The 24,838-nt window shown below is 35.6% G+C and overlaps 1 protein-coding gene across 25 annotated transcripts in view; it reads left to right on the top strand.

The window, feature by feature from the left end:
* shank3a (SH3 and multiple ankyrin repeat domains 3a) overlaps positions 1-24,838 on the top strand; it is a 323,493-nt gene that overhangs the window by 172,107 nt on the left and 126,548 nt on the right. For 24 of the 25 annotated variants that reach the window (XR_009267007.1, XR_009267008.1, XR_009267006.1 and 21 more), the window contains 4 exons: positions 10,558-10,666; positions 14,231-14,382; positions 16,374-16,541; positions 22,288-22,404. Coding sequence is in view for 22 of the 25 variants with exons in the window: in XM_058751761.1 (XP_058607744.1) it covers positions 10,558-10,666; positions 14,231-14,382; positions 16,374-16,541; positions 22,288-22,404 (546 nt within the window). In the remaining 3 variants the exon portion in view is untranslated. Of the gene's footprint in view, positions 1-10,557; positions 10,667-14,230; positions 14,383-16,373; positions 16,542-19,736; positions 19,837-22,287; positions 22,405-24,838 lie in introns of those variants that run through there. The other variant, XM_058751777.1, reaches the window with a different exon arrangement.

Raw genomic sequence — 24,838 nt, 5'->3', positions numbered from 1 at the left:
CATATAAACCCCAAAACGGTGGGTTAGGCTCTTAAATAATATACAATAGACCTCTGCCTTAAAGCTGCCTCTTTTCCTGTGATAGCAGGGTTTATATAGAGGGAGTGTAGCTGTGAATATGACTACTTTGTCTAGAATGGTTGCGGCCTTGCTCTGTGTGGGTCACTTAGTTTAGTGGTGTGGCAAAAATCGCCCTGCGGGCACTGACACTGCCCTAACCCAGATTCGGTTGTATGCAAAGTACAACACAGCCGGGCTCTGGGGGAAGGGAACTACATCTGTATGCTCCGGCATAACTTGCATTCATAGTGTTATGCACTAATGCGCTGTTGGAGATGAGTGTTCACTGACTAGTGATGTCAATGTAGTAATTTATGTTTTGGGATGGCCCTTTCAGTGCCAATTATCAGTTTTTGCCCTGGATTTTCTGGGAGATTTTGAAAAGCAGATATTGGTTTGAAAAGAACCAGAGAACCATTGAAGAGAGGAACAGTTTCAGGTTCACTGGGCAGCAAAATGTTATTTATTAATAATTATTTGTTGTTTTGAACTGCAGGGGGCGCAACTGAGCGCATCAGTCGGGTTTGTGTTTTATAAATAAAAATCTCATTCATTTATGAATTTGTACTGTAGAAAATGAGATTTGGAATGATTTTGCCATATTTTCTGGAACCATTATTTAGTGGTATATTCTTTTTAGTTCAATTTCATGAAAAGATGTGAGATAAAGACAAAAAGTGTTACTGAAATAAAGACTCAAAGTCCTAAGCCCCACCCATTTTCATGCAAATTGTCATTTTATAGCCTTATTCTGTTTCTGTGGTCAGGTTAAACAAAATGTAATGTATTTATGCACAAGTGTGGTCTTCCACTATCTTTGGCGCAAACATTTGGCGTGTCTCTGGAAGCTCCAGATGTTCAAATTGTTTCTTGGAAGCCAATGAGATTTAATTGCCTTTCATTTAATATCTGCTGCTAGTTTGTCCCTTCACTTTTGGCATCAACATATTTCCCTCAGATTTCTTGACTAATGGCTTCCCTTAAGATGATCAGGTTAAACCCAAGTTCTTCCATTTGCAATTATTTTTCAACATACAATTACAGATAAACAGTTTAATTGCTCTTCCTTGTGTTAATATACAAAATCCTTGAATTGTGAAATGAGGTTCATAGAGTGAATTTTGTATTCTATGTCTACTTGCTCATCCGTTTAGTATAATTATATCATAGAAGCGCAGCACATATCGTAGAAGTTAGTCATCTCATCATGCTATTTACCTGTGTGTTGACAGTGATGTGTCCTGACAAGTAAATGCTGTATATTGTGGAGTCTTGTCACAGTTAATTTCTCATATGTCCCCTACTTGACTCATAAAAATTAGTTAACTGTTCTAACTAACTAGACAGTAAGCTAGGCACAGGATACTGCATTAGCTATTAATGTATGATATTTTGGTGGCATTCTTGTTTATTCATGCTAAATAATCTGCAATTATTTATTTTAAATTATATATATATATATATATATATATATATATATATATATATATATATATTATTTCTTTTTTTTACTTTATATTTTATTTATATTTAATATTATGCCTAAAAATAAAAGTGGCATTGGAATTATTATATTTAAATGAACATGCATTAGCAACATTACCTTATTCCACTGTTGAAACTTGTGATTTTTCAATTTTTCCGAGTTGAGTTGTTGTGAACTATGAATAATGACAGAAGCAAATTGTTGTTTATCATAATGAGCTGTAATTTTGGATGTTGACTGTACAGTTTCGTTTAGTACATTATGTGTACTGTTGATGAAGAATAGCAATAATGCTTGCCAAAATTACTTGGCTCTTTATTTTGTTGCAATAGTGCTAAATCGCTTATAATTTTTTGTTGGGAAGTACAAAAGAGAAAATAAATATTAAAATATCAAAACACTTCTAATTTATTCTGTCTTTAAACATCCGGAACATGCATCACATTATAATGATTTCCTCATAAGTAGAAACTGACTTGGAAGTCTGAGACTCAAAATAAAGGTGGCTCTTTGGTTCGATGTTGTACATTACAGGTTCAGCAAAAAATACACCATTTTTAACTGTATAGGGAATATTGTGTAGGCAATATTGTTCTCAGGAATTTAAAAAGCTCTTAATGTAAAAATATTGTTTGTAAAAAAAAAAAAAAGTTGCCTGTAATGTTTCTTGAGCAGCAAATCTGTATATTAGAATGATTTCTGAAGGATCATGTGACGCTGAAGACTGGAGTAATGATGCTGAAAATTCAGCTTTGCATCACAGAAATAAATTACATTTAAAACAACTATTTTAAATTGTAAAAAGATGTCACAATATTACTGTGTTTCTGAACAAATAAATACAGCCTTGGTGGACACAAGAGACTTCTTTCAAAACCATTAAAAAATCATGCAGAACCCAAACGTTTGTATGCTATTGAATATTCGGCTGAACTCAGTCTTTATTAAATCTTACATTATCTGTGTGAATATCTTATTCCTGTTGTTTTGTCTTCAGCAGTGGTTGAAGCAGTCATAGAAAGCCCTCACATGGTTGTCAGCAGCAGTCTCTCTCATATTAGTCACAGTCCTGCGCTCTCTTTATATCTGAACTCTGAGTTCATCTGCTCCTGCCTAAGGGACGGTGCCGTACACACGCTCTGAATGCCAGCATGTGGCTTGGCATTGTAAAGCCTGAATGGGTGAGATCCCCGTTTTGAAATGATGCCATGGCTTGAATGGTGATCCTCACATCTGGAGATCATCTCTGAGCTTCCATCCAGTCCAAAACAACCAGTGTCAGAACAGTCCAGTCCAGTATCTGCACAGATAGATATAGCCATATAGCCATATAAATGGGCATACAAAATTGTGAAAATGATCCAAACAAAAGCATTGCATTAAAGGGGTGGTTGATTGCGATTTCACTTTTTTAAAGTTAGTTTGTGTGTAATGTTGCTGTTTGAGCATAAACAATATCTGCAAAGTTGCAGCGCTGAAAGTTCAATGCAAACTGAGATATCGTCTTTTAAAATTCTGGCAGTTTAATGCCTACAGAATCCTCTTCACTAATATTCTCTGGGTCTCAATCGGGCTTAAATTGATAAGAAATATAGACGACGCCATTGTTTACAATACAAGCGGAGCACGTGCCGCTGAGCTGAGGTGCGGGATGTTTAGATGCGCACTAGAGGCAGTTTAGCCAATCACAACACACTGGGGCACCTAACCAATCGCTTATTTCTGAGGGAGGGGCTTCATAAAAGCAGGAAATGATCGGAGCGTTTATCAGAGAAGGGACAGAGCGGTGTGGAATAAAGGTAAATTATGTGAAAAATAATGCTTTTTTTAAAAAACGAAGCATTAACACGTTAGACTACACCCCATAAACACAATCAAGCCTAGAAAAAAACCAGTCGACCACCCCTTTAATGTTCTCATATGGTCTTGTTTTTGTTGATTTAAAAAAATTTTTTATTAAATGTAATTGACTTGTAGGTTAGATAGCAGTTGGTTTGATTAAACCAATACAGTTAATTGTGTCTGGTTGTATTGGCAAAAAAACCCCAAAAAAACCCTGCACGACTGATTCAGAACAACTAAGTTTATTGTTTTCAGAGACAATAATGTCAATTTAGGCAATGAAAAAGATGCATGATGGGAATTTGAGTTTGGAGCACTCGAGAGTTAAACGATGCCCACTTTCTCATTTCCACTGCAGCTGCAATCACACTGATGTTTGTGTGTGCTGTAATTGTTCTGAAATGTTAAGCAATAGGTTCATTTTGCAGTCTTGAAACGTTCATTGATTTTACAGTTTTGTTTGAAAAAATGTTTCTCTGCACTTTACTTGAGGGCTGCTGTTGAATTACAGATTCCAGTCTGATGTATTTCATCATTTCATTGTGTTACACTCGACAATATTCATCTACATAACGCAGGAGTTGCTTCGTTGATGCAACCGTGCGGCTGTGAAGGTGTATGTGTTTGTTTCAGGCTCTGTTTCTCTGAGCAGTAGATGGCCCATATATGTCACATCTGTTTCAGACTGGCCAAGAGCTCTCCAGAGGATATGTATCAATATGTCATTTCATAAATAGACTTGATTAAAAAAGAAACACTTTAACATATGACCTCCATGATTTACACCAATTATGTGATTAATGCAGAGAGAAAGAGAAAGAGAGAGAACAGATTTTGGTACACGATGCAGACCAGAACTTGCATCACCCGCTGCAAGCATCTGACTTCAATAGCTGTGTCCCAAATGATGTGATGCTACACACAGTAAATGCACACTACACACTCTGTACTCAGCCATATGTGTATGAAGTTTAAGCTCAAACAACAGCGTTAACCACAAATAATAATTGTGTGTGTGTGTATTTATTATTATTAAGTGATTTTTTTTCAGTAACACTTTAGTTTGAGGACCAATTCTCACTGTTAACTAAGTACAAATTTGCCTCAATAAACTTATAATTTGCTAGTTATTAATAGATAGTAAGGTAATTGTTAAGGGATCTAAAATATGGTCACGCAGAATAAGGCATCAATATGTGCTTTTATAAGTAATAATAAACAGCTAATATGGTATTAATAAGAATGCTAATAGTAATTATATAGTAATAGTAATAGTAAGTTTTTTTTAGTGAGAATTGGTCCCTAAACTAGAATTTTACCTTTTTCTTCACATTAAAATCACATATTGCATATTCCTTGTTTACTTCCATTGTAAGTGCCTCACTGTAAAACATAATTTTCTTGTTTTAAAGAAGGTATCATTTTTGTGGTAATACATTTTTTCCCACAAATGCTGTCGAATCAGCTTAATCTAGAACAATCTTTTAACAGTGTGTTTTTTACGTTACATTACATTACATGTGTTTTAACATTACTCAGGCTCTACATGTAGAATAGAATAGTGCAGAACATTGACAAATATTATTACAATTTAAAACAACTGTTTTCCATGTTATTAAATTTTAAAATGTAATTTATTTCTGTGATGCAAACCTGAATTTTCAGCATCATTACTCCAGTGTTCAGTGTCACATGATACTTCAGATATCATTCTAATATGCTGATTTGCCGCTTATTAAACATTTCCTATTATTATCAGCATTTAAAACCATTCAAAAGAACAGCATTTATTTGAAATGGAGATCTTTATAAATGTTATAAAACATTATAAATGTTTTTACTGTCACCATTGATCAATTTAGTACATCCTTGATTGTTTCCAAAAAATATTACTGACTCCAAACTTTTGAATGGTTGTGGATTTAAAATAAGAAACAACTATTGCAACATCAAGGGTTTTTATGAAGCTAGTAAAACACGAACCCATCATGCACCATTGGCAGACTTGTAACTTTCATTATCCATAATATTGTTCAACTACTGTTAAGATATGAGCCATCCAGCTAATGTAATTGAGTCAGGTTTCAGTGCAAGCGAGGCAGTATTTGTACTCTAGCTGAAAATCTGTGGAAATATTATTCAGTATGTGGAGGGGGAAAAAGAGAAAGACAGAGAGAAACCGAGAGCTGTAATATTACATTATGATTTGTTCTTCTCATAGCAGAAAAGCACCATCCAATGAGATTACGCGCATCAAATAACCACTAGAGGTTTTACGGTCGACTCGCACACAAACACACAACTCTCTCTCTTTCTCTCTGTCTCTTTGCCAACAATTCTTTTGTATCCCATCTCCATAACAACAGCCTGAGTGGCCGAGAGCAAGAGAGGACAGAGAGAGTGAGTTTCTAATATTCACCGCATGGAAAGGCGGAGCTGCGGAGAGCATGTGTGAGCGTGTGTGTGTGTGTGTGAGAGACGGAGATGCTCAGATGGTAGTGTGCCGGGGTGGAATCAGGGCGGTGTGGTGACTTGAAGCACATCAGAGTAGATGAAGACGCAGGAGATCAGCTAACGCCACACATGGTGAGAAACCCACGCCTTTTACTTGATTTTGGCAGGGGACAGGTGTGTGAGAGAGAGTGAGTGTGTGTGTGTGTGTGTGTGTATGCACGTGTGAGAGTGTGTGTGTGTGTTTGGCCAGCCTCGATCTTCTGAGGGTTTTATGTAACAGACTGCAAGACTAGAGATGGTAAGATTGAGCTACATTAATGTCATACTATATGTTGCACTCAGCGACGTATGCTGGACTTCTGAGAGGAGGAGACAAAGTCTTTGCATTTTTATTTATTTATTTATTGTGCTTAAATAGCATTTTGAGTTCTGGTGTAGCATTTACACTACACTACGAACACCAAACCAACAATTTAATACTACAATTTTTTTTTCAATTTGCTTGCTAATTGTTTTTATTAAAGTCTCAGAAATTTTATTGCAAGTTTTTGAATGTTACATTGCTTCAATATTATAATTGTATAATTAATGCACAGAAAAAAAAATGGTGAAACAGTTTTCACACAGAAATTGCTAGCAAATTTCACAAATAATTACAAAGAAATGGAAAATAACATTAAATTAAGTATAAATAATTACTTGTAAAGCATACTACAACAATCTTTGTTTAATTTCCAACTTAACATACTATTTATTAAAACCACTTCAAAGTCTCAATCAGTTTTATGATGATAAGTTTTTAAATGTTACATTGCATAAATATTATAATTATATAGTTTTTTGTTACTCATACTAACTGTTTTTTGACTTATTATTAATAGGCACCTTCTTTTTGGATGATTAGGTATGAGGCCAGTAAAAATTGACTTTCAAAAATTGATTATCATTTCAGGTGTATTTAGATTCAGATGTGACAATAAGTGACTTTGTTTGAGTCTGTGAGTTGTTTATTCTGTTTACAGTTTACAGTGTAGGTAGGTATTGTCATATTGACAGAGTAATCAGCCTGTCGTAGTGATGTGGAGGCACTGCTTCTTCTCACATAACTTTTTGTCTGCATTTTGCCAGTAACTCACAACCACGTTCATGACATGTACAGTCCTTTGTGTACAATGAACCCCAACATTCTTCAAATATATTTTTTGTATTTGAGCTGTAAAGTTATTTAAATTGTCCTTGTGGTTATACTATTGCATTGTCATGCTTCAAGCTTATTTTATTTTGTTTATTTATTTTTGATAAACTGGGGGAAGGGTCAAAATATTTTTGTTGAAATGTGCCACAGATTTTACAATTGAGCATCTCTAAGAAACTCTTGGCCAGCAGATGTGTGTGTGTGATATATATGTATATGTGTGTGTACTGTATATGTATATATATATATATATATATTAGGGATGCACGATATTGCATTTTTGCTGATATCCGATGTGCCGATATTTTTCAACTCATTTTGGCCGATACCGATATATGTCCTTTTGTTTGGAAACAACACCAAGCCTCTCCTGTGTGGAAATTATAAGCAAATAATTTTTGATTTCGATTCGTTTTTAAAAAGAACTTATTTGTTAGAATTAAAGAATAATGAAGTTATTTTATAATGACAGTACACTGAAGCTTTGAAAATAACTATAAATTAACTATATATCAATCGCTGCATTTCTTTTTCAAAAAGATGCAGTAGTAACCTGAACATTTTATTTTAAGATTTAACATTTGTAGATGGTTTAAAGCAGAGTTGTGTAAATTCTGAAAGTCTTTTAGAGCTCATAATTTGATTAAAAAATATATTACACATTAATGAATAAATCAGCATATATAAAATTATTTAATTTACCAGTGTCATGTTTGTTTTTTGTTTTTTTTGTTTCTTTTTTTTTGTTCATGTAAGCTATAGCTTCTGACCTTTAAATCAAAATATTATCATGATTTTATGACATCAATTACTGCTTGATTTAATCAGAAAGACAGTCTAAAATGTTATTTGTGTATTTTACTTTCATTTTATTAAGTAGGCCAACAGCGCCCCTACAGAATTAAAGCTCCTTACCGATCGGGCATTAGGACCCAGGGGAGGCTGTATATATGTGTGTGTGTGTGTATATATTTTCATTTATTAAGGGAAAAATGCTGTCCAAGCCTGCCTGGCACTATGTGAAAAAGTAATTGCCCCCTAAATCTAATAATTGGTTGTGCCAGCCTTTGCAGCAACAACTGCAATCAAGCGTTTGCAATAACTGGCAATGAGTCTTTCACATCGCTGTGGAGGAATTTTTCCCCACTCTTCTTTGCAGAATTGTTTGAATTCAGCCACGTTGGAGGGTTTTCAAGCATGAATTAACTGTTTAAGGTCATGCCACAGCATATCAATTAGAATTAAGTCCAGACTTTGATTTGGCCAATCCAAAATTTTAATTTAGTTTTTCTTGAGCCATTTAAACGTGGACTTGCTGCTGTGTTTGGGATCATTGTCCTGCTGCATAACCCAAGTGCGCTTGAGCTTGAGGTCACAAACTGATGGCCAGTCATTCTCCTTCAGGATTTTCTGATAGAGTGCAGAATTCATAGTTCCATCAATTATGGCAAGTCATCCAGGTTCTGAAGCTGCAAAGCAGCCCCAGATCATCACACTACCACCACCATGTTTGACCGTTGGTATGATGTTCTTTTTTTGAAATGCTGTGTTGGTTTTATGCCAGATGTAACGTGACACACACCTTCCAAAAAGTTCAACTTTTGTCTCATCAGTCCACAGAATATTTGCCCAAAAGTCTTGGGGATAATCAAGATAATTTTGGCAAATATGAGACGAGCCATTGTGTTCTTTTTGGTCAGCAGTGGCTTTTGCCTGGGAACTCTCTCATGGATGCTGTTTTTGCCCAGTCTCTTTCTTATTGTTGAATCATGAACACTGACGTTAATTGAGGCAAGTGAGGCCTGCAGTTCTTTAGATGTTGTTCTGGGTTCTTTTATGACCTCCTGGATGAGTTGTCTTTGTGTTCTTGGAGTAATTTGGTAGGCCGGCCACTCCTGGGAAGGTTCACCACTGTTCTAAGTTTTCTCCATTTGTGGATAATGGCTCTGACCATGGTTCACTGGAGTCCCAAAGCCTTAGAAATGGCTTTATAACCCTTTCCAGACTGATACATGCCAACTATTTCGTTTCTCATCTGTTCTTGAATTTCTTTAGATTGTGGCATGATGGTGTTGCTCTTTAAGCATTCTTCACTTCAGACAGGTTCTATTTAAGTGATTCCTTGATTCAACAGGTCTGGCAGTAATCAGGCCTGGGTGTGGCTAGTGAAATTTAACTCAGCTTTCTAAAATAATGTGGTTAATCACAGTTCTTTCATGATTTAACAGGAGGGGGCAATTAATTTATCACGTAGTGTCAGGCAGGTTTGGACAGCTTTTTTCCCTTAATAAATGAAATTATCATTTAAAAACTGCATTTTGTATTTACTTGCATTATCTTTGTGTAATTTTAAAATTAGTGTGATCTGAATCTTTTAAGTGTTACAAATATGCAAAAAATGTAAAAAAAAAACAAACAAAGGGGGCAAAAACCTTTTCACGGCACAGGTGTGACGAAACAAAACCTTGTCAGAGCCACAATGCGGCGCAGAAGTGTGCAGTGTGTGCTTGCCACGCGTCTACAGTTGAAATAACGAACCTGAGCACGCAAAAGACGCGATGTGAACGGCTATTTCTTCGTGTGGGTCTCCGTTTTTATGATGAGAGGAGTAGAAAGGTTGAGAAAGCACTCCAGGTAAATTTTGAAATGTACCAGGTTTATATTATATCGATCTATCTATATAGTATTTTTTTTCTGTTTGATAAGCAGTTAAATGTTTGTTTACACACAGAGAAAAAGAAAAGTGTAAGCTTTTAATAAGTCCAAGAATAAAATGATTAATTTAGCCTACTCAACATGTTAAAATTGATTTACAGAACTTTTTTTTGCCGTTTTTTAACAGTTTGGACTTGAATTAAGAAAGAAAACTTGCACTTAACCTTTTCACAGGCATTTTGTTAGACAGATATCGTGATTTATCATTAGGATTTTCTAGAAATATATCAATTATCGCAGAATCGCTGTACTGTGATTATTATCGTTATCGTGAGCCATGTATCATGATTATATCATATCGTGAGGTACCCTGCGATTCCCACCCCTAATATATATATATATATATGTGTGTGTGTGTGTGTATATATATATACATGTATATGTGGTTTTCATTCTTACATGATAATGGTTTGTGTGACAGCTCATGAAAAGATACTGTGAAGTTTTTGGGTGAAAGAAACCAGCTGTAGCTTGCATTTGATTTTCTCTTCAAAGTAGACTCTCTTGTGAAAATGTTGTTCAGTGCTTTTTGAAATCATATGTTATATGATATTAAACAACGAATTGTGGATCAGGATTGCAGCATCAACAGATTTTCTAATGTATTTATTAAGGCTTTTGTCTGTGTATCTCTGAAAAGCTAAAATTAAGTCCTTTCTGTGGAGTACTGTGGAGTTTTATTCCATCTCTGTTTCTTCCGCTTGGGAAAACTCGCCTGTTTTTGCTTTTATCCTTCTTTTGCATTATTCAACTTGCCTCACATCTCTCTCCATCTCTCTTTCTCTCGTTTTTCTCATTCCCTCAGGCTAACTTGAAGAAGTTTATGGAATATGTTCAGCAAAGGAACGTTGAGAAGGTATCAAAGTTTCTGGAGAAAGGGCTCGACCCAAACTTCCACGACCCAGAGACCGGAGGTAAGCAACACCACCTTTCCCAAAAAGTAAATTCACTAACATCTTCCAAATACCCAACTCTCTCTCTGTGTGTGTGTGTGTGTGTGTGTGTGTGTGCGTACATGTTGACTTTGCTCGGTGCTGTTAAATTGGTGCCATGACCCGATCTCTCAGCGTTTATCTCTTGGCTCTGGGTCAGTCAACAGCAGCTGAATTTGAACTGAAGCACTCTTGCATGCTGTACGGTAATAGTGGGTATCCATTTGAAACATATTTGTGTGGTTGTTCGGTTTGATGATATTTTTGGCCCCCTTAAAAGATGTTAATAATGTTGTTAAAAATGTGGAAAGGTTGGTTTCAAATAATTGATTATTTATGTGTACGGTTTGTTGTTTTAGAATTTTTTTCTTATCGTAATACTGCTTCCTTTATTATCATAGCATGCATTAAAAAAAATTATTTTTGGTTTTGTTTTGAAATGAGAAGTGACGAGAAATAATAAAAAAAGCGTATTTATTAGTAGTAGTATTGTATTTTAGATTTTTACATCATGATCTGAGAGTATTTTTGTTAGAGTTTTGCTGAATTTTAATTCATTAGTCATCAATTTATTTGATTTTAGGTTAATTCACTGCTAGCTAACTTGCATCAACATATTTTATCTTTAATTCAACTTCTCAAAAAATGTCATTGGCATCACATACCATGTCAAAAATGCAATTCATCGCACATTATTTTGCAAAATCCACTTGAAGGTTGATCAAAACCATGATCAGATCATGATCAGATTTTCCATACATGTTTTTAACAAGGTTTTAACATAAATAAAAAATATAGTTTAAAGTAATTTCATTGATCTAGTAGTTAAAAGCGTCCCTAATCAAAGAATCCCCTATTTACATGTGTTCAGGAATCATTTTCAGTCAATAATTTTGAAAGAAATTTGATCACCTGTCACCTGGTGATCCTTTTAGTCTCATTCAGTACTTAAACATTGAGAACTTAAATATCCTCTTTTCAGTTTTCAATTAGAGTGAAAGAAAGGGACAGATTGTTCTGCATGAATGACTAGTGCAATCACGTCTGACCTCTCTCAGTGCATGCTGGGAAGATAAGATCACCTTCTATGCAAATTCCCTCATACTTATTCAGATTTATTCATGCGTTTGTTTGGAACTGGTTAGAACTGACCTCTGGCCACGGTGATGGACAGGAATTGAAGAGTTTGTGTTTGTATACACACATGTAATTGTTACAGATTCCAGGTTGTGCAGCATCTCACAGTCAGTGTTAAACTGTCTGGAGACAGAAGCTAAACAATTTGATCACAATCCATGTATCCTTGACATTTGAAAGAAAGAAAGAGACCGGAAGAGAAAGATGGAATCAAAATACAATAGGCTTAAAAAGACACTTCACCCAAATATGATAATTATTTTGTCATATTGTTTCAAACCTGTGACTCTATTTATCTTGTGGAACATAAAATTAGATTTTTTGCAAACTTTTTCAGGGCCCATCAAGTAGAGGTCTGCGCGGGACTGTTTTTTAAGTCCCGCTCCCGCTAGGTTATATCCCGCACTCACCCGCTCCCGCGATATATTTACTCTGTTCACCCGCTATCCGCTTTGAATAATTTTCTTCCCGACCCGACCGTTCCCGCTAAATTTAGATCTCGTTTCCAGAATCACACATTTAAATTTCCTCTACTGAAAGAAAGACAGATAGGCTAACAAACAAAAGTTTAGTCTGCACAAAATTGTATTTGTTATTTAATTCGGCTTGTCAAGAGTCTTTTATTGACAGCAAAATGTTAAACGAATTTTGTGTCTTAAGACACGAAATTCGTTTAACATTTTGCTGCCAACACAGTAGGAAAAAGTGTCACAGAGAAAATAAAAATGTACAAAAATTGTATTCCTTATTTTTATTCGTCTTGTCAGGATACAATTCGTTTAACCTTTACAACACAATATAGGAACAAGTGTCGCAGAGAAAAAAAAAGATGTAGGTTGTACAAAAATGGCCTATTATAATTTTATTCGTCTTGTCAAAATACTAAATTCGTTTAACATCTTGCTGTAAACACAGTAGCCTAGGAAAAGTGTCGCGGGAAAAAAAAAAAAATCTACATCTGTCATTTAAAATTATAGGCTAAGCAAAATATAGACAAAACCGAGTTGAGCGCTGAAGGACAGCGCATACACATTTTGCTCCATCTTTATTCTGCTCTGTCACTCATGGACAATCTGCCTGTTCTGTCTGCGGGCCGTATATTCACTGGTAGGCTAGCCTGCTCTGAGCATCCTTATGCGTATGCTGTGCACAGACACTCGCAAATAAAATGAAGCACTGTTTCATGCGTGCAGCGCGTGCATAACAGTCCAGTGCAGGCTGTACCGGTGCTTGAATAAAGCGCAGATATGTTGTTCTGAAAAGACGTCGGGAACAGGATATTGTTAGACCGCCCGCTCCCGTTCAAATTGCACCAGAGTTACCGACCGCAACCGCGTTTTATTCAGGAATTTAATCCCGCGTCGCAAGAAATCTGATCGGGTCCCGCAGTTCCCGCGGGACAGCCGTGGGAATGCAGACCTCTACCATCAAGCTCTAAAAGCACCTTTTAAAGGTCCCCTGAAATGCTTTGAAACATGCAGCGTTATTCTATGTGTTGACGTCATTTTAACTGAAACAGGAAGACAGGGCGGGACATATCAAGCTGCCCCACCCCTTTTTAAAACAGCCAATAGCGTTCGTTTATATCACAGCTTGGGCTAAAGCCGTTCAGAGCCGTTGAGCTCCATAAAACCGCATTTGACTGTGTATGACAGCCACAATCTCATCCATATTGCTATAAAATATAGCATTCTGTGTAGAATTCAAATAGGTCCGATACGTTTTGTGGTCTGCGCCGACTCGCGCGTGCAATCCGCTCCATGCTATCATGTCTCTGGACCGAAGCAGAGTGTGTGCGGTGCAGTGGTTAGCGTGACACAGCGCGAAACCAGACTTCTTTTTTTCCTCAGTGGAAAGCATATTTACACTGTCCCCTATATAGTGCACTACGTGTCATTCACCGTACAGAAAATACTAATTTTGTGAACAAGTGATGTATTTCAGCCGTGGCTTCAGCGTCTATTTATAGTGTAGGGGGCGGGCGCTTCGAATTCTAGAGAGCATTTGATTGGACAGAAAGTTTGATGAGAAGATGAAGTACGATGTGACGTCAAAAAAATCGTTGAGCTGTTTTGGCGGAAGTGACGAACTGCAAGCTTTGAATGCTTATATCTTCTAAATGCGAATTCCATCACTGTTTTGGAGCACACTGGCATACAGATAACCTTAAGACTAACATATTGATACTAACACCCAACAAACTTCAATTTTGATTTCATGGGACCTTTAAAAAGAAAAAAAAAAATCTTGACAGTCCCTGTAGTTGTTGTTTAAAAAAGAGCAGCGTGAACATTCTTCAAAACATCTCTTACTGTATTTCATGGAAGAAAGCAAGTTTTTGTTAAAGCATTCCTATAAAACGGATCAGAAATGCACCAAAAATGTCTACTGTTGTTTCTCTGTGCTCAGAATGTCCATTGACAATGGCGTCGCAGCTGGAAGGTTGTGCAGAGCTCATAAAGCTTCTGAAGAATGGAGGAGCTCACCTGGATTTTAGGACCAGAGACGGCATAACTGCCCTTCACAAAGCAGTCCGCACCAAGAACCACACGGCACTTATTGTGAGTAACGCACACACTCGTCCTTCCGACAATAGGAGGGGACATGGGGTTCTCATACATACTTGAAAGAGACATCAGAGGTGTGTGTGTGTCTGTCCAGACATGAGTCATAGAGTGGCACAAAGATAAAAAGCGTTCATTGACACCGGGCTTTATAAAAGCTTGCTGTGTTTTCTAATGATCAGAGCAGATCTTTTGCTGGAGCAGAGGACTCGTACACATCTGATGTGTCATCTGATGTTCAACTGAAAGAGGCATGTCAGTGTTGTTTTTATATGTCAATGACGTATTGATCACAACATTAAGGATAGAGAGAGGCTACCAGGGTAGTCGTCACAATGTGGTATCTCAGTAACTATAACATTTTAATTAAATCAGCATTGGTTTTATGTTGGTTTTGAAAACCTAATTCATAACCCTATTTTTACTGTCACGCTATACGCTGTAATTTATTAATTACACTATTTGTTGGCCAATTAAAATTAATAAATACATTTTACACACACACACACACACACACACACACACATATATATATATATATATATATATATATATATATATATACCAGTGTGCATGCACGGGGGAAGAGACCGGTCTCTCGAGGAGAGGCGCGCTCTGTATTTAAACAGCGGTGGTGATGAGGCTCCATTCGGTTCAGGTGCGCCTCATCACACACCGCCAGCCCTAGCTGTTTCAGTGCCCCTCCTCTCTCACACCCCCACTCCTGTCGGGAGCCTGGTGAAGGGCGGCGAATAAGGGACGGGGTGACAAGATTTCAGAGTTAAACTGTGTCAGAACAAATTCATTCTTGATATTGTCAGATAACTTTGATAGAAAGGTATGTAATGAATTAGGTTGAATAGCTGTCAGCTGTTAAATTTAAGTACACAATTAGATAATACCACTTTAGGTCAACCAATTAATAAGTAATGCTTCATTTTGTTTGCATTAGCAATTAAAGAAAAAACACTTAAGCGAAACATCGTCAGGTCAAAGTGTCTGAATAATTTTTGGTTCCAAATGTTTATCAATTTTACTGGTAGTCCACTGTATGAAGAATTTTTGGGTATAATATGTCACACTTTACTTTATTTTTCTATCCTCATTTACATAAATGAACTATAGTGTCCTGCACCCACTAGTAAAATAAAAATTTTACATTTATATTTTCCTCAAAAATTGACTGCAAATCACAAACCTGCCCAGAGATAATGAGATATATTCACTGGAGTAAAACTTATTTGACAACTAGCCCCAGTCTCCCAATGTTTTAGTCAGTTCGTCAACCTTCATTATTTTCCTCCAAGTCTTTTTTCTCTCTACATATTTATGTCTGACGTGCAGGTGGGGTTTAGCTTGATGTCAGACCTCACCCTTTTCCACACTGTTCCTCTTATTCATTATACAGTACCTTTTGAATGTGAACGAGTCTTGAATGACTTGTCATGGCTAATAAATCGGCTTGGCCGTTGCAGTCTAGTCTCAGTCTCAGATAGCACACCCACAGTCCATTCACTGATCGCCTAATGCATACTGCATTACAGAACCGGTAGGAGCTAGCAGAAAATCTGCAAGGATAAGCTGCGAAGTGCTCCAGACTTAATGCCGGTAGTCAAAAGTCTTACTCGACTGGTAAGGTTGTAGGTTCAATACCCACAAGATTGATCCTTGAACTTTCGCCACCATGCCCTTGAGCAAGACACAAAAAGATATGCCATATGCAATTTTTTTATGGAATAACATGCAGAAAATGTCCTAATACTTGACAGATATCACTGAAATAGTCTCGGTGACAGCCTAAGGCTTTTTGAAAAGCAAAAAAGAATCTCACTGTGGGGCGCTGCAGCCAAACTTTGAAGCACTCTTGGCCTGTCAGTTTTCAACATTGGGTTTGCTGACTTGTCTATTAATGCCAGTGTTTTGGAGAAAAGAGGCAGGCTAATTGATTTGGTGTAATTGAGAGAAGTGAACATGACTTGTGTATGCAGACGCTGCTGGATCTGGGTGCCTCTCCGGATTACAAGGACAGCCGTGGCCTGACTCCTCTGTATCACAGCTCTATGGTGGGGGGCGACCCATACTGCTGCGAGCTCCTGCTGCATGATCACGCTCAGGTGGGCTGCATGGACGAGAACGGCTGGCAGGAGATTCACCAGGTAACACACTTGTTTTAACATGTTCATGTTTTCAAAGGTTAATGAATCAAATGAACCTAATTGATACTGCAAAGGTGGCATAGATGCGCTTCTGAAGTGGCATTTACATTGTACTAAATGTCACATTTATATATACAGTACACTACTGTTCAGATGTTTGGGGTCAGTACAGTTTTTTGTTTTCTTTCTTTTTTACAAGAAATGAATGCTTTCATTTAGCAAAGATGCATTGAATTGATCAAAATTGACATTTTTAGTGTTACAAATATTTTTTATTTCAAATAAATGCTGTTCTTTTGAACTTTCTATTTGTTAAAGAATTCTGAAAAACAACATGTGTCATCACCTCCACCAAAATAATAAGCAGCACAACTGTTTTAATATTGATCATAATAATAATTGTTTCTTGAGCAGCAAATCGGCATATTAAAATGATTTCTGAAAGATCATGTGACACTGAAGACTGGAGTAGTGATGCTGAAAATTCAGCTTTGCATCACAGGAACAAATTACATTTTCAAATATTTTCAAATTGAAATTTATTTCACAATATTACAGTATTTTTGATCAAATAAGTGCAGCCTTGGTGAACGAGAGACTTTCAAAAACAAGAAAAAAATCTTGCCGACCCCAAACTTTTGAATGGTTCTGTAAATACATATTCAGTATTCAGCAGCTAGTCTGTGTTGAGGTCAGCCAATCATAGCCGAGATAATTTAAATAAAGTTTTAGTCTTAAAGCAGTGTGGGTTTTCTCAGGGTCAAAGAGACCAAATTACGGCTGTTTTTGATACAAGAAATGTTGACGAACATTATAAGTGGACTTCAAGGGAAATAATACTACAACAAAATAGAATATGGCCTTTATAGCACCCACACACTCACACGGTCAGGTCAAAATCGACTTACAATCGGCTGACCCTGTGGATTACTGTGGGGTAATACAGTAGGAGATTGTCTTGCAGGGGCTTTTTCTCCATCTCTTTCCATGTTCTGGAGGCTGGCCAGGCACACACACTTACTTCTAAACTATTTCTCTCAGTTAGCAGCCCCTGGTGCATGACATTTGCATTCATGACATCTGACCTTTTCAGAGGCTTGAAAAGGGTGAGGGAGGAAGAGAATATCTGAGAGAGACGGAAGTATCCATACTTGTGTTTTAAACTCGACACAGGATCTAAAATTAATCGCCAAGTGTCAAATATGAATTAAAATTGGCTTTGGCAAGTAAATAAGCCTGATTTGCTCACCAGTTATCTGGTGACTTTATTAGGACAAATTGTATAGCTTTATTTATACCGTCTTTGTTCGTATAAACATATCAATATTGGTGTTAATGCTAATAATAATAATGCTAGTTTAATATATAATTTAATATATATTTTACACATATTATTGTATGAACATTAATTAGTATTAATATTAGTGAAGTTAATATAATTACTCCCAATGAACAAATATATCATATATTCTTCTTCTTCTTATGTAATATAGAATTAATAATACTCTGTGTGTGTGTGTGTGTGTGTGTGTGTGTGTGTGTGTGTGTGTGTGTGTGTGTATATATAAAAGCAATTATAGTTGTATATTACATAATAACTACAACATATATTGACACACATTATTATTATATAATTATTGTTTTATCAACATATCAAAGTTATAAACATAAATAAAGCTATGCATATTCTATTATTATTATTATGGTACTACATAATTAACATTACTGTAATATTGGTGTAAACTTTGCAGATAATAATAACTATTATTGTTGTTGTTGTTGTTGTTATTATTTTATGTACTATGTAATTAATATTGATATTGGTGTTAATGGTGACGATAATATTAACTATTATTTTTTTTTTTTTAATGTACCATATAATTAATATTAATATTGGTGTTAATGTTGCCGATAATAATGACTTAATATTTTTATAATATAGTTGCTTAGACTTTTAAATAATCCTTAAATTAGTCAATTATCAAATAAATCATTAATTGCAGCCCTATTTGGCATTTAAAATTCAACCGCCAGCAGATAAACATCCACTTCCTCCCTTGTCTCATGTCTTCTCAGGCTTTTCTTTTCTTTTTCTGTATTATTTTACAACAAACATGTTGTTTTGCTGCTTTGCAAGCAGTGATATTTCCTTCAGGATATGCAAATCTATTCTTCTGTTTCTTTTTGCCATGCTTTGAGAGGAAAGATGAGAGCTTGCGGTCTCTTTTCTGTTTATGAAAAACAGTCATTTTGCAGCCGCAGCTGAGAGCGTCACGTCTGGAAACGGATGGATGGATGGAGGCATAGATGCCCTGAGGGTGGACAGAGCTGCTGGGTCAGATAGGACTGTGTGTGTGTGTGTGTGTGTGTGTGTGTGTATACACAGCTGTATCGATGCCGCCACTGTGAGTTTACAGTTTTTAACCCAAGGCTCATTCCCAAAATTAGATAAGGCCCAAAAATGTGATGGACATGCTATTAAACGATGTTACCTACACCTCAGAAACACACACTGCCCTCAGGAGTCTTGCCTTTAGTGTGGCAGAAAGGAGAGCAGTAGTTGACAGGGCTGATTTGTGTGTGTGTTTGGGAAGGCGGGCACTTTTCCTATCGTAATATTTATTTTTCCACCACTCTCCCTTCCTTCTAATGTTCTCATCCATCTGTCTGACCTACACTTGTCATTTCTAAAGAGAACCTATGGCAACCCGAGCAAATGCCAGGTGTGTGTGTCTCGATGAGACTGCTTTTCACTGTAGTTTTTCTAGTTTAGATAGTCATCCTTTCACATCTGTCAGTGTGTGTTTTTAAATGGCTGTGTATGTTGTACATCACTGAATGAATGGCTAAGTGTGAATCTGAACACATGTATTCCCGTCTCTTTCTGTCTCTCATTATGCACTGACAATTATAGCGAACCTACTATGCAAACACACTGTGGAACTGTTGAAGTAAAGCTAACATTAGCTCAGTTCAAAAACCTACACTGCCTACATAGACAGCATTTTAATTATGTTGCCTTCTAAGGTAACTTTTAGCCAACTTTTAATATCAGCTAAAAGGCAATAGAAGGCAATCCCAAAATGCATTAATTGGTACAAGTTAAATGAAAAAAAAATCCAAGATGATGGATATGAGTTATTATACAATTTATGGTACATTTAATGTCTATATCAGGGGTGGCGAACGTCGGTCCTGGAGAGCCGCAGCCCTGCAGAGTTTTGCTTCAACCCTAATCAAACACACCTGAACAAGCTAATCGAGGTCTGAAGGGTTACTAGAAAGCTACATGCAGGTGAGTTTTAATTAGGGTTGGAGATGAATGAGGGTTGGCTGCGGCTCTCCAGGACCAGAGTTTGCCACCCCTGGTCCATATGATTAAAATAAGATCATCATATTTTTTGAACCTTTTTTCTTTATAAAAATCCAATTGTATCCGTTTAGGAAAATCATATAATCTCTCACAATTATATTTTGTGCGATATTTTGTGCAAAATTATATATGGTCACACTTTATATTAGGTGGCCTTAACTACTGTGTACTTACATCAAAAAATAAGTACAATGTACTTATTGTGTTCATACTGTATTGCAAAACACTTCTGCTGCTATTGAGGTGGGATACGGGTGAGGTTAGGGACAGGTTAAGTGGTATGGGTAGGTTTAAGGGATGGGTCAACAGTGTAATTATAAATGTAATTACAGAAATTAATTACAGATGTAATTACATATAGGTATTTTTAAAAATATAAGTACAATGTAAAAGCATGTATGCACGCAATAAGTGCATTGTACCAAATTATTAATTTAAATGTAAGTACATAGTAGTTAAGGCCACGTAATATAAAGTGGGACCTTATATATTTTGTGCAAATGTTTCAGTTTGCCTGAAATTGCCTTGCAGTGTCCTTTTTTTTCTTTCTTTTTTTTGTTTGTTTTTGAGAGGGTATGAGGTTTAAAACAAGGCAACACTATCAACAAATATTGAATACTTAGGAAAAATAGATTTTTTAAATTGAGTCTATTATTATTATTATTATTGACAGTAATATCATAATATTATCATTAACAATAATAATGATAGTTTTGTTATTTTACTAACATTAATAATATCATGAGACAATAATCAACAACAATGATTAAATACTTAGGAAAAAATAAGAGCTTTATATAGTTTTTTTAGTAGTAGTAGTAGTAGTAGTAGTATTTTTAATTGTATTATTATTATTATTAACAGTAATATCTAGTGCTGTCAAACGATTAATCGCATCCAAAATAAACGTTTTGTTTACATAATATATATATGGGTGTACTATGTATATTTATTATGTCTATATAAATACACACACATACATGTATATATTTACGAAAAATATATGTTTATATGTTAAATATATTTATCTGTAATATAAATAATATTAATATAAATATATACATGTAAATAGATGTAAATATTTACAAAATATATACTGTATGTGTTTGTATTTATATATATATATATATATATATATATATACATACAATAAATATACACAGTACACATATATATTATGTAAACAAAAACTTTTGGATGCAATTAATCATTTGACAGCACTAGTAATATCATAATATTATCATTAATAATAATAATAATTATGTTGATCATTTTGTTATTTTACTAACAGTAATAATATCATTAGACCATAATCAACAACAACGATTAAATACTTTAGAAAGTACATTTTTAAATTGAGTTTTATTATTATTAGTGTTAGCGTTAGCATTATTATTATTATTAATAGTAATAGTAATATCATAATATTATTATTATTATTATTATTATTAATAATAATAATAATAATTGTTTTATTTTATTTTATACAGTAATAATATCATAAGACCATCATCAACAACAACAATTAAATACTTAGGAAAAATAAGAGTTTAAAAAAAATGTTTGTGTATTTTTATTATTATTAATGGTATTAATATAACAATGTTATCATTAACAACAACAATAATAATAATAATAAAAAGTTGTCTCTTTCATGTGTAACAGGACATTTTGTCAGTCAGTGTCACTGTAGCGGCTCACTGTCCAGTGATAATTCCAGCAACACGTTTCTTGTTGCTGAGCTTGGTTAGCAGCGATGGATTAACCATAAGGGCATCTGGGCAGAGCGTCCAGCGGGTCACCATGCAGAGCCGTATAAATGTTTTCAAACCACAGGAGACGCGAAAGACCTCTCCCAGACTGCATGGCCAAAGATGAGCAAACGCAACAGTGAATGTTAATTGGCCCCTGTGCTGGAGAACGATTGGTACTTGGTGGATCTCACAGCTGGGGGCCCCTGGGAGTCCCACACATGCCCCGTCACTAATCCTGCCCCGCTCGCTCGCTCGCTCTCTGTGTCTATCTCTCTCTCTCTTTTCCACTCTTTCTCAGGGAGACAGCTTTTAAGCAGTTTTTCTACATCCCACACTCCATTAGTATGCAGAGAGGACACGTTTTGAATTATGGTGGAAAGAAAAGTGACATTGATAACACCAAACAAAGGCAAACAGTTCTGCTCTTTCTCATTTCATAAAGCGAAAACATCAGGATGTGAGAGCGAGGTGTGTGTGCATGAAAGAGAGAGGCGGCAGCTATTGTTTTACTCATTAACATGATTTCAGTTCTGTGCAAACTGCAAATTGACACAAAATGGAAGCAGCCACACCGATGCAAAGTTTTTATGTGTTTGTGTTTGTGTTTGTGTGTCGTCAGGCTTGTCGTCACGGACATGTGCAGCATCTGGAACACCTGTTGTTCTACGGAGCGGACATGAGCGCTCAGAACGCTTCTGGAAACACTGCCCTGCACGTGTGTGCTCTCTATAACCAGGTAACACACACTCATTCACTCATACTGTATGCATTCACTTCGCAACCAGATGACACACACACACACACACACACATCAGGCTCAGATGCCTGAACCCACAAGGACACACTCAATCATACTGCCTGGAATATCTACGCTCTTTTCAGCCAGGAGAAACGATCAGATGCATACATTTGTATGTACGTGGCATTAGCAATTTTTATAATGTGTAATATGTTGTAATATCAGAGTTATTGAGCGTTTACAAAGCAGCAAGGTCACAGATTGTTCATGCAGTCACACAGAAACACAAAGAGTGATCTCATCCTCAGGTGTGTGTGCGTGTTTGTGTGTTTGTGTGTGTGGCGTGCTCATGCATTTTAATTCTGCTCTTATTAAGTATTAATGGACGCTCCCGCAACACACACCCACACAAACACAAAGACAGTCCTTTAGGACTCGCCTGAAAACACATGGAGTCACAGAACTCACATGTGCTGTTCTCTCTCTCTCAAAACTGTTATTGCTATTGAATCGTCTGTGAACCTGCTTTTACAGTACATCTCAATTGTCTGCTCTAATATAGAGACTGGCTGAACTGTGGCTATTTTGAGGTTTGTTTGTTTTTTTGGATTGAGGATGAATAATACTATAAATATAAACAGAGTTTTACAATATATACATATACTTTATGTACTATAAATACAATTTGAGTTTATAGTATCTTTAAAAAAAAAAAAAAATGTTTTGACATTAAATATGAAAAGAATATTTTGAAAGAAGTCTCTTGTGCTCAAGTCACCAAAGCTATATTACAAATAAATATTATTAGCATTTTGAAATGTCAATTTTCTTTTTCAATATATTTTAAAATGTCATTTTTTCCTGTGATGGCAAAGCTGAATTTCATAGAAATCATTCTGATATGCTGATTTGCTGCTTAAGAAACATTTCTTATTATTATAAATATTGAAAACAGTTGTGCGGTTTCATATTTTTGTGGAAACTGTGAATTTATTGAATTTTTTTATGAATAGAAATTTCAAACAACAGCATTTATTTGAAATAGAAATCATTTGTACTGAAGTTTTCACTATCACCTTTGATCAACTTAATGCATCCTTGCTGAATACAAGTACGATTTTTTTTAATGATTATTTACATGTATGACCAAATGTGTGTGTTTGTTCTATATAGTTTGGGTCAAATATTGAGCTAAATTATACAAAAAAAAAAAAAATAACAAAAAATAAACAATTATGGGATATAATTAATGGGAAACTCAATTTAGAAATTTAGAAAATAATATTTTCTAATAAGCAAAAAGCTTTCTTTTATGTTTGCAGTTAGCATATAGTTTATATAAAAGCATTCAAAGTCTATGTTAAGTCTCCATTTTGTTGGCAAGTGTGTTTGTGAAAGAGAGAGTACTAATTTTACAGCAGTGGTTTCTGTTTATCTTCATTCAGCTCATTATAATGAGATTAAACTACAGCTGACCTGCACTAATGTATGGATGAAGTCAGTTACAAACAGATCAATAACATCTAAACAACAAAAACATGAAGAAAAGAAGACACCACGCAATGACCTCCACGTCTGAAACATAAAAATAGTACTCTGAGTATTACAGACAGATCTTAGATCATAGTTCAACCGTTGGCGTCTAATTATTTTCTGTAACTTCATTTCTTCAAGTTTGGCTAGAAATGTTTGTCTCAGTCGTCACATCTCAAACACAAACTCACATGCGCAGCGCCAGGCATCTCACATCTTTCTGACAGCACAGATGTGTTAGAGCCGTGTGACAGACGCACTGCAACAAGAAACAGAGCTGCTGAGACAGCAAGGAAAATCACACACAACAAATACAGCAAAAAACTGTTACTGAGCGTTTGTGTATGTACTTTTCTTTAGAAACAAATTTGCTGGAAAATGTCCTCAGATGTCTGTCAAAAAGGTCCTGTTAGAGATGTTCTCTTTAAAAGATTCAGTGATGTCCAAATGATGTCTAACTAGTAAGTTTCAGTAATATATAACTACATAGTAATATAGTTAAAAATTGATTGATTGATTGATTGATTGATTTTTTTATCACTCAGTTGGAAGTGTCCTGGCATATACAGTATAATGATTCTATAAGATATCCTTACAAGTAAATCTGTCAAAACTCCTTTTTCTGGTGTTTTTAAAAGAAAAATGCTGCATAAGTCGACAAAATAATGTTTAAATAATGTCCAGAAGTTGTATCTTACAATCAGGGATAGTTTATTTTTATAACTTGCTTTATATCCCATCATTATATTTAGAATTAGCCTATTTTAAACTAAATCTGTAAAAAAAAAATTTGTGGACATTCTCAGACAGAAAATTGGCTTGTAAAGATATTGAATAATGTCCACATTTGTATTATAGTGGTATGGCCTACTATGGCCTATCCTTTCGAGAAGGACAG

This window comes from Onychostoma macrolepis, chromosome 18, assembly GCF_012432095.1.
Source record: "Onychostoma macrolepis isolate SWU-2019 chromosome 18, ASM1243209v1, whole genome shotgun sequence".
Taxonomy (NCBI): domain Eukaryota; kingdom Metazoa; phylum Chordata; class Actinopteri; order Cypriniformes; family Cyprinidae; genus Onychostoma; species Onychostoma macrolepis.
The sequence above is the reverse complement of the archived record's forward strand: the minus strand, read 5'-3'. Positions and strand labels throughout refer to the sequence as shown.